Here is a 10,928-nt window from a genome sequence, read left to right as displayed (position 1 = left end):
GATACAAATCAAAATATCTAATAAGAGAACAATTTGATACACTAAGCTTCCTCTATACGCAAATTTCGGGAAATGATGTATCAAAATATCTAACATAAGAAAAGAATGTTTTTTCTTTCAAGAATATATAAAAAGATTCGTTTGAGTTAGTTGGAAGATAATATTATTTTTATCTGGAAATAAGGAAGGATTAGTTTGAGATCCAACTAGAATCTCTTTTATGGATTGAAATCTAGTATTAAGGAATGTCAACTTGAGAATTTTCTTTAAAAAAATTATAATATGTCTTTAAGATTGTGAATTTGGTAAACTATACTTTAAAAGAGGCATTGGAAAAAACTACATAACTACAATAACATAATCTAGCGATACTTTCTATTAGAACCGTCAAAATAGGCTTAGCTCATAGGGCTGGCCCAACCCAACTCGTTATTGGGGTAGGGTTGGGATATGATTTTTCAAGCTTATTTAAAACTAGGGCTTATAAGTCCGGTCCATATAAGCCCTTTGGCCCTTGAGGCTTGATAGGGGTCGGGCCGGGGTCGACTCATGGACCAAAGCATTTTATTTAAGGGTAACTTACTATAATCTCACTAGTATATAATCTAATTACTTAATTACACACTATGTTGTAATATTATGAATCTTACTAAATTTTGGTACGTCCAGATACATGTATCTCAGAATATATGGACTCAAAATTAGGTTAATTTGTACACTTTATCCAAGTAGATTCGCATGTATCTAGAATGCATAGACAAATCTCGGCCCTTACCTCCCTCTAATCTTATTTGTCACTCTCGTATCTGGTATGCGAGATACATGCTAATTACACTAAACTTTTTTGCTAGTATTATGAAAACAATGTAACACCATTGTTTTCCATATTTGATTTGAAAATCTTCTCATTTTCTTGATGTTATAGAACTATAAGTTTGAAAAGAAAAAAATGAAAAAGAAAAAAGAAAAAAAGGAGTAGCTCACCCCAGCCTCGGCCCTTCTAGGGTTGGGTTGAGTTGTGAATTTTCAGGCCCTTCCGAATGAAGGGCCAGCTCACCATAGCCCTTCAAATTCCTTGGCCTGCGAGGCGGGGCTGGGCCGACCCTTTTTGACAGCTCTACTTTCAATAAATTATCTAATATAACTATAATTAGGGTTTCATATCAAATCTCCTCTCTTCCACTGTTGTTCGCCACTCTCCCTATCTTATTTTCCTCTCTCCTCTCACATTCCCTTCTTGCCCTATCGCTCTCTACAATTCTTTGCGTGAATCTTTTTTCTTCTCCATTTCTGTTACTTATATTAATATGGAACTCCATTAAGGTTTAACAAATTATTTTTATCTATATATACATGTGGTTCTCGATATTAATATTTTATATGTATTTGCTGATTGTTGATTCATTGTTTTATCGGTTAAACGCATATATATCAAAATTTTCCATTTTGCGTTTTAAATTTGTTGTTCAATATTTGCATCACTAGATTGGAAACATGTATCAAACTGTATCATACTCCTCTTCTTTTTTGAATCATTCTATTCTTCTTAGATTGCAGAAAAACTGACAAACCTTACCAAACAATATCTTCTTTGATTGATACAACTGATTGTATCAATATATATTAGGAAAATCAATAGAATAATTAGCGAACTGTATTTGTGTGTGAAGGAAAATGAATACAACTATTATTAGAAAAAAATATATTTGTATATTTATTTTAGGAATGATACAATGTGTATGTGTGAATTTTAGTTTCAATTTCAAAGTTATCTCTTGCCAAATTGGAAGAGAGAGGAGAGAGACAAGCGAAAATTATGTGTGAGAGATGATTATATATATGTATATCTGTGTATCTCGATTTCAATTGAGATACCATGCTGTATCTAAAATAAATTCTACTCATCTCTCTTATCTACCTCTCTCCTTTCTAAAATTGTTGCTATAAACATATTACTACATTTATGTTAATGAAAATTTCCCAAAAAGAGAGGCTATTTGTGATTAAGCCCAAAATTCAAATAGAGGAGGAGGCATTTCTCTTTTTGTGGGCTCCGCATCCTCAACGGGCCTTACCGAAAAAGACCAGTCGATCAAAGTGAACCCTTTAAAAAATTCAAAAGATGGAGGTCAATATAGTAATTTACTCTCCACTCCCTAATCATCAGATAGACCGTTAAAACGTCGCCGTATGTTGGTAGAACCAACTTCAACTTCCAGTCTCCTGTCTTCCCAGAGGCCCAGATATATATATATATAGAGAGAGATATTTTCGAATTTGTTGTTGTTTGCTGAATATTTGGAAACCCTAACATTTGGGGATTTGGTTCAAGGAAAGTGTAGACAGATTTGAGCTTTGAGGAATTGATAATGGTGGGTGCATCACTGGCAGGGTTGCAAGATCATCTCAAATTGGCTAGAGAATATGCTGTTGAAGGCCTTTATGATACTTCCGTCATCTTCTTCGATGGCGCAATTGCTCAGATCAATAAGTAAGTATTTCTTTCACTTTCCTTCCTGTCAGATCTCGTGTGCTTGTTGTTTCTTGTATTTAGGAGCTACTTATCCAGTTATAGTTCACAAATGGGTGCCAAATTGGGAAATGTATGTTCCAAAATTAAGGCTGTGTCTGCTGTTGAATGTTTATCTCAATGAAATTATTTCCCAGAAAAAAAGGAGAATAACTTCTGTAACTTATAAGCACAGAGAGTATTGTTTTTATGAGTGAAAAAAGAAAATTTTGTTTGTGTAAATGAGAGTTTTGCCAAGTCATGAATGCAACTCAGGTATCTGATCTGATACTGGAGTATGGAGATACCACTGGTTTTGATTATTTACTTCTTAGTATTGCTTGCATTGTCATTTTATTTTGGGATTTCGAAGCTTGATGAAGTACCCATAATGAAATGTTGGCTTTAATCTGTTCTTTGGGGTTACTTCTAAACATAGTTATAACATTCTGAGTAGTTAATCCAGGCTGTTTTGGGGCTTTTGACTGAAGTTGTTCCTTCTTTTTGTCTATGCGTAGACACGTAAACACACTTGATGATCCTTTGATTCGTTCAAAATGGATGAATGCAAAGAAATCAATTTCCGAAGAAACTGAGGTAGTGAAACAATTGGATGCCGAGAAAAGGGCTTTTAAGGAGATTCCTATGGGTAGGCGTCCTAATTCACCTCCCATTTCAACCAAGTCGTCTTTTGTCTTTCAACCGCTTGATGAGTACCCCACCTCATCCGGTGCTCCGATGGATGACCCTGATGTTTGGAGACCACCAAGTCGGGACACAACAAGAAGACCTGGAAGAGCCGGTCAGGGGGGTATGAGAAAGTCCCCACAAGATGGAGCGTGGGCTCGTGCATCTACTACAAGGACTGGAACCACAAGCCGTGGGGGAAGGACCAGTGGCTCTACTAAGGCTGCTACTGGGATTCGATCTTCAACTACTGGGAAAAAAGCACCTGGAAAATCTGCAAAATCCGATTCTACGGTAAATTACAGTGGACAATCTTATGCTTTGATTTTCGTTACTCTGTAATTTCCCTCTGCTTCAAATTATTCATTGGTAATTCACGTGTCTTTTGTATGTATTGAATCTTGTGGTTAGTCATTTGCTGACTGTTTATGTTGTATGTGGCAAGTTCTAAAGGAAATTTTTATGTGCTAAGCTCCAAGTATTAGTTTGTATCCAAATTTGTGGCTTGTATTTCCTTATATATAAGTGTGCATGTTGAATAGAAGGGCAATCGGCATCATAATGCTATCTATTTCCTTAACTGTTACTTACTGAATGTGGTGTCCTTGTTCAGTTGCGTAGGCAGAAAATTCGTGAAGGGTGTCCAAAGTAAAGCCAAAATAGAATAAAATGTGGCCATGGGGAATTGAACCTCAGTGGCAAACAGCCTTTTGCACACTATTGCCACTAGGCTACTGCTCTATATACAGCAAAGCGTTTCATTTTTCAATTAATTAACCGTTTTAAAGCAGACCACATTAAATAAAATATACAAAATGTAGATGCGTCGAGTCGAACTTGGGTATTGTGTACATGTTGGGCACAGGCACACTATTACCACTGAGCTACGGCTCATTGTTGTTGTTGAGGGTGTCCAAAATGCTTAATATATCAATATAAAGTAAGATTTGGCCTCTATATATAATGTAATTTTCTGGCGAAGGGTGTCCAATTGGACACGCTGGAGCAACCGTAGCTCCGCCCCTGTCCTTGTTAGACCATTATTATGGGTTGAATCTGAATTTATTTGTTAAGAACTTCTATTCCAATTGTTAGGATGGTGAACCTGAAGAGGGGAAGAGTAAAAAAGGTCAGTACGAGGGGCCTGATGCAGACCTGGCTGCTATGCTTGAGAGAGATGTCTTGGATAATAGCCCTGGTGTGAGATGGGACGATGTTGCTGGGTTAAGTGAAGCCAAAAGACTTTTGGAGGAAGCAGTTGTTCTTCCATTGTGGATGCCAGAATATTTCCAGGTAACTTAGTTGGACTGGAAAGGTGCATTTTGTGGAGTGTTGTTTTATTTCTCTTTACTCTTCAGTCATCAATGAGCATATGTACAAGTGAAGATTTAAATACATGAATTAGCCGAAATTTCTCATGATAAGGATATGGAAACCTTATATGATTTTAGGCAACAATACCTAGTGGTTATTTTCTTTCTCAAAAAATAAATAAATTACTTTCTCAAAATACCTAGCGGTTATTTTAGCAATATTTTTTTGCTAAGTGTGAGCTATTTGTTAATATTATCTTCAAAGAGCTATCAAAAAGGAATGATGTAATCTTCCACGTATATGCATCATGACTCACTTTTTACTGATCAGGCATGTATCCTTACAGGGAATCAGGAGACCATGGAAGGGTGTTCTTATGTTTGGGCCTCCTGGAACGGGGAAGACACTTTTGGCTAAGGCTGTTGCTACCGAGTGTGGGACGACATTTTTCAATGTTTCTTCTGCCACCTTGGCTTCAAAATGGCGTGGGGAGAGTGAACGCATGGTGCGGTGCTTGTTTGATCTTGCTCGCTCTTATGCTCCCAGTACAATTTTCATTGATGAGATTGATTCTCTTTGTAATTCCCGAGGGTGAGGACTTTGGCTATTGTTTAAGATACCATCTAAATTTTTTCAGCTGACCTCTGTTTGGTTAAATGTTTCTTTTGAAGAATATGTATGATGTTTTACAGTAGTCTTGGATATAAAAAGCCTTACCTTTTATCTTTTCAAATGTAATGTAAGAAAGTTAACTTGCTAAAATGAGTAAGGTTGCCTCAAAATGCTTGTCTAGCGTGCCTTATCTGTGAACTAATTATGGTATGTTAAATAGTTTCTTACTCTTTTTTGAGGTTGAACCCAAGATAATGGTTGGATTGCTTTTCAGGGGTTCAGGAGAGCATGAATCATCCCGAAGGGTGAAGTCTGAACTTCTTGTTCAGGTAGATGGTGTAAGCAACTCTGCCACTAATGAAGACGGCACTCGGAAGATTGTTATGGTTTTAGCAGCTACAAACTTTCCATGGGACATAGATGAGGCATTAAGGTTGTGTCTCATTGTATTCATTCATTACCTTTTATTGCGTTGAGATGCTTGTGAATGTGTCCTTGACTTAATTCTGTTAATGGAAATTCAGGAGACGTTTGGAAAAACGTATATATATTCCCCTACCTAACTTTGAGAGCCGGAAGGAGCTTATAAAGATCAATTTAAAAAGTATTGAGGTAAGTGTTATGAAAATACTTTCTCAATCTGTTTTATCTTCTTATGTATGCTCCTGTAAGCCAGTGTTTTGGACAGCGACAGGCGACAAGGGTCTGCCTCGCCTTGCGGCGAGGCGAGCGGCGAGGCGGTTGCCTTTTTGAATTGAGGGGCCAATTAATACCAAAAACTTAAAATATTTAATTGCATATCCAAAATATCAATAGCAATAACATATATTAGCAAATACTATATTATTTAGTATAAAACTAAATTTAGCAGGGTAGAAATAAATGTAGAAGGATTGAATTTTTTTTTTTTTAAATGTAGGCAGATTGCAGAAATGCAGTAGCTTCAAAATAAAAAAACAGCGTAAAAAACAGAGTCTGCACTTCTTCTTAGAGAAGAAAAAAAATAATCTAAAACCATACCTGCTGAGTGCTGAGCAGCTGAGGTCTCGTCATCAGTAGTGAGAGAACTGGAGAAGAGAAGAAGAAGAAAGCCGCAAAGTAGTGAGGGAGGAGAACTGGAAAAGAGAGGGTCGCGAAGGTGCAAGGAGAGTCACGATGGAGAGAAGAAGTCCTAGGTTTGCAAAAACACCAAATAAACCCTAATATTGCCTTTTAATTATTAAATCAGATCTTTTTTAACACAAAAAATAAAAAGGCAAAGCCTTGTCGCCTTGCCTCGCCGCGTCGCCATTCGCCTTTTGTCGCCTTTCTGAACTCGCCACGCTTCACCAGTAAAAGGCAATGAAGCATCGCCTCGCCTCGCCTCGCCTCATCGCCTTTGGCGAGCGTCTTTCATAAAACTGCTGTAAGCTCATGCAGCTGTAGCTACTTTTGAATATATTATTTCTCCTTACTGCTGAATGCTGTATCGCCCTTGTAGTATTAATTGTGCTTATCAAAACTATATTTACTATGTGAAAATTCTGCGGTACGATTTGGTGTATGTTTATCAATTTTGGTAGCAGTGGCTAGTAATATTTTTAGCTGAGTATTGTGGCATACCCAGCGATTGCAGCCTAAAATATAATGGAACTTCAAAAGAGTTGAAAGGAAAAGACCAATGACAAGAAAGCCAAAGAGATATCAAGCAATATAACATACATTTATTTTGCCGTTTTAGTATCAGATGAACTAAAGCTAACTTTAGAAACAATATGTTCTATTGAAGGCTCTTGAGTAAATAAAATGGAAAACACTATTGTACCTGTTATTATTATCTTTCCCTGGAGTAAATTATGGGAATGTGTGCTGATACGGTGATACCAGTGAAAAGACATTGAGTCATTAACGGATGTAAAACAGTTTTTTTTTAAAAATAATAATTAAGAAATGATCCTTTTAGGTGCTTGTCAGATAGGTAATGCTGTAGCAATTCTTTGGTGAAGGTTGATATATCAGGCTTTGGAAAATGTCACTCCAAACACTTGCTATCTTTTGCATAATAAATACATAGATGTCAAACTTTAGGTGTCTTATTGCAGTTTGATGAATAAGATATGTGATGTGTTTGCAGAAGGTGCAGGCTTTGGTGATTGTTCTATTCTAACATTATGACTCTGATGTCTTGTTTCATTTTAAGAATGCTTCTTTTTGTGGTTTAATCTATAAACAGCTGTGTTATGTAATGCTGATCTGTAGTTGAAATTTCTTCTGACATGTCATATAGGTTAAAGTATTTTGTAACCTTCCATTTACTTGTGCAAAACTTTACATTTTAGTTTGTTCAACCTAGAAATTGCACTCCTTCCATGTTCCAATCATTAATGTTTAAGAGCAGCAACTCAAAAATGAAAAAAATAAGTTTTAAGACTGCTTATGACGGGGACTTGGTTTCAGATGTTTGACTTTGCAGAATACTCTGCATCCTTGATATCTCTTCTTTTGCAGGACCAGTAAATTGAGGGGTAAACATTAATTAGGTTTTTTTTTTAAAATTAAGATAATTCCTCCATGTGAATATTCTTGGTATTCTTTTTCTTGTTCTTTTGAATTCGACACTGGCATACTTCTTCTCCGATGTCTGAAAGGCATCAACATCATAACGTTGTACTTCTCGATTTGTGCAACTGGGTCTTTTTAATTGGATTCTATCTTGTAAATGGATTTTCATGAGAATGTGTTTCTGAAGTTTGAAAAAATTCTACCTTGTTCATCTATTTAGTTGAATGAATCTTTCTTTTAACGAAGTGCAAATGTCTGCCTGTGACATCAGGTAGCTGCAGATGTGGACATTGATGAAGTAGCTCGCAAAACAGAGGGATATAGTGGAGACGACCTCACAAATGTTTGCCGAGATGCTTCTATGAATGGCATGAGGCGAAAGATAGCTGGGAAGACACGTGAGGAGATTAAGAACATGGCCAAGGATGACATTGCTAAGGATCCTGTTGCAATGTGTGACTTTGTAGAAGCTATTTCCAAAGTTCAACCTAGTGTCTCAGCAGCTGACATTGAAAAACATGAGAAATGGTTTGCAGAATTTGGATCAGCTTAGGGTAGTTTGATGGTGAGCAGTTCACTCAGTTTCCTTACGTTTGTCCATATTTGGTGGTGTCGGTTATTCTGGTATTTCTTCTTACTTGTGTACTATTCAATCTTTTGATCAGCACTGGACTGATCAACTTATGTAAAATGACAAATCACCTGAGGTTTATACCTCATTGTTCATCGGCCAATTGGATTGTTATTTTCTTTCAATTGGTTTACTCTTTAGCTATCGTGTAAGTGTCAATTGAAATTATGTGACAGTGTATGCGCTCAACTTTGTAGCACCTACTTGTGTCTGTAAGTTTATCAAATGCAATGTAGTAGTGGCAACTTGTGAGCTCATAGTTTTATTCAATACGATGTTGCAACTGGATATCACAATTGCTGTATAATTTTTATACTCGATTTTCTTAACCACAATATTATGAGAAACAAGTCATTCTTGTTGTCAAAAAGCCTTTCTGATCCAACAACAATACTGCTTTATAATTTCCAGATTGTGAATGCATGTGTATTCGACATCTCAACACTTGACCATGTTAGAATAAGAGTACATGGTGCTTCAGCTTTACCAAGCAAAGGAATAAGTGTACATACAAATGTTGTCTAAGAAGAATCTTCACAAGGACAAATATCAAAAGCAACAAAACCTCCTCTCTCCATGAAGGGAGGGCCAAAAACTATTTCATTTGTACCATTAAGTAACCAGAATAAAGAACATAACCAGTGTAATCCCCACAGGTGGAGTCTGTACACAAACCTTACTCCAACCTCATGGAGGTAGAGAGGCTGTTTCCAAAGTAACCAGAAAACATTATGAATCTGTAACACAATATAAGATATGATTGAAAAACAGCTTACAAAGTAAAAGTCAGTAACATCAAGTAACCAAAAGCATACTCAACAAATCATTCAAAGATCAAGATGATCTTATTCTTTCCTTCATGAATCTATTATGATTACAATACAAAAGATATGACTGAAAAACTGCTTACTAACTAAAGGCAGTAAAACTAGAATACAAAGTACTTGATTTGGAATGAACCGATTACATCTCACAATTGAAACAATATGGAAGACTAAATCAAGGAAAACACATAACGAATGAATTACCTTAACTAAAAACTGTGTGAATCAAACAATACCAATAACCTACATTGCCTTAATCCACCTTCTTCTCTGCCGCCTTCTTGTACTCCTCGAGTTCCTTTATCCACAAATCCCCAAATTCACAATCCTTCCAAGCCTCAAACCAAGGTCCACCAAGCGTATAATGAATCGACTTAGGAAATGTAGCAGGATCCCCTTCAACAACCTTATTATGCCCGACGAGGAAGTTCCAAACGAACGGAACTTCCCCAATCTCCTCATCTTCCAACCAAGTAAACCTATGAAGAAATGCCCCAGATTCAGTATTCACAATCTCAGGTGTCAACACCTTATTCTTTGGATGCCCACAATTATAAAGAACCATTGATGACCAATTCTTCCTAGGATACACAGTTTGCACTGCCCCATCCATTTTGGTAGTCTCTTTTGGAGCATAATTATGTTGTACACACATTAAAGCATATTTATCATCAACCATATCCCTCAATTCCTTAATATCCCCTAAATACAAGAAATCACAATCAACAAACATAGCCCACCCTTCAAAATTAGCCAAATGGGGTGTCAAAAAACGAGAAAATGAAAACTCAGTGCTTTCTAATTTCCCCCTTTCACGCCAGTACAACCCTTTTTCCCTTAACTCTGATTGTTTAATGGGTATGATTTCAAGTGGGATTGAAGATCTTTTGAGAAGGGAATAACGACAGACCTCATAAGCAACATCTTCATGAGGATCATAACCTATGAAAATCTTGAATGCTTTTGAATTAGAATGCACATCTGTCGACATTATTATAATCCAAGATTTCAACCTGTAAAACCAAGAAAATCAAAAGGGTAAGCAAAAAAATGATTTTTTTCTTCATTTGAATGAACTAGAGAAATGTGAAAACCTGGAGCTTTACCGTAGATCTGGGTTTGGACTTGATAGAGAAAGACAAGATTTTTTTCTTCTTCAAGATTTGTAATTAAGAGAAAATTGTGGAGAGGGGAAGAATTTATAGATGAGTGATTTTGTGAGAGTAATTTTTAATAGCAGCGGCTATACAGTTGTACACGCGGGTGATGCCAATTATTCCCACAACCGACAATAGCTTTCCATTCAAGAGGGACTGAATTTTAACCAAATCTGTGGACTCAAACCTCTCTTAAGAAATTCCAGGTTGTTTTTGTTTTATTTAATTTGTATTTGTACTGATTATAAGAGATCATTAACATCTTTTCTGTCATAATTTGTCAACAAGTAAAATTTTATTTAGATATTCAAATTCTCGTTTGTTTCAATTAGAGCCGTCAATATGGGCTAGGCCTGTTGGGCCGGCCTGGCCTAACCCGGGATTTAATAGGGCTGGGCTAAAAATTTTGGAGCCCATTTAAAAAAAAGGCTTTTTAGCCCGGCCTGAATAAGCCTGCTGATTTGTGGGGCTTGAGAAATATAGGTAGGGCCGGCCTGTGGGCTAATACAAATTAATTAAAAAATATAATATAATATTAAAATTTAAAATTAAAGAGATCCAAACTCAAAATCTATTTAAAGTTTTTTAGGAAATCACTAAGTATAGAAGTTGCATCCACCATGAAAATGTCCAAACACTTGTTGCTACTCGAA

General features: G+C 36.4%; 2 protein-coding genes across 3 annotated transcripts; one reads left to right on the top strand and one right to left on the bottom strand.

The window, feature by feature from the left end:
• The first annotated feature begins 2,249 nt into the window (after positions 1–2,249).
• On the top strand, positions 2,250–8,587 carry LOC102585178 (katanin p60 ATPase-containing subunit A1). The gene is made up of 7 exons (XM_006356114.2): positions 2,250–2,491; positions 3,028–3,490; positions 4,292–4,489; positions 4,857–5,101; positions 5,397–5,555; positions 5,647–5,734; positions 7,935–8,587. Exons 1-7 carry the CDS (start codon positions 2,370–2,372, stop codon positions 8,214–8,216), a joined length of 1,557 nt encoding a protein of 518 aa, XP_006356176.1. The 5' UTR covers positions 2,250–2,369; the 3' UTR covers positions 8,217–8,587.
• A 522-nt stretch (positions 8,588–9,109) lies between these two features.
• Positions 9,110–10,389, bottom strand: LOC102584653 (protein CDI-like). 2 transcript variants are annotated; one of them, XM_006356113.2, is made up of 2 exons: positions 10,213–10,389; positions 9,110–10,131 (listed from the first exon to the last, which is right to left on the bottom strand). In XM_006356113.2, the coding sequence occupies exon 2, from the start codon at positions 10,107–10,109 to the stop codon at positions 9,372–9,374; it is 738 nt and encodes a 245-aa protein (XP_006356175.1). In that variant the 5' UTR covers positions 10,110–10,131; positions 10,213–10,389; the 3' UTR covers positions 9,110–9,371. The 2 variants fall into 2 exon arrangements, with proteins under 2 accessions (XP_006356175.1, XP_006356174.1); XM_006356112.2 differs by having other exon boundaries at positions 10,225–10,387.
• Positions 10,390–10,928: the final 539 nt, after the last annotated feature.

Source organism: Solanum tuberosum, unplaced genomic scaffold (assembly GCF_000226075.1).
Source record: "Solanum tuberosum cultivar DM 1-3 516 R44 unplaced genomic scaffold, SolTub_3.0 scf00215, whole genome shotgun sequence".
Classification (NCBI taxonomy): Eukaryota; Viridiplantae; Streptophyta; class Magnoliopsida; order Solanales; family Solanaceae; genus Solanum; species Solanum tuberosum.
The sequence above is the reverse complement of the archived record's forward strand: the minus strand, read 5'-3'. Positions and strand labels throughout refer to the sequence as shown.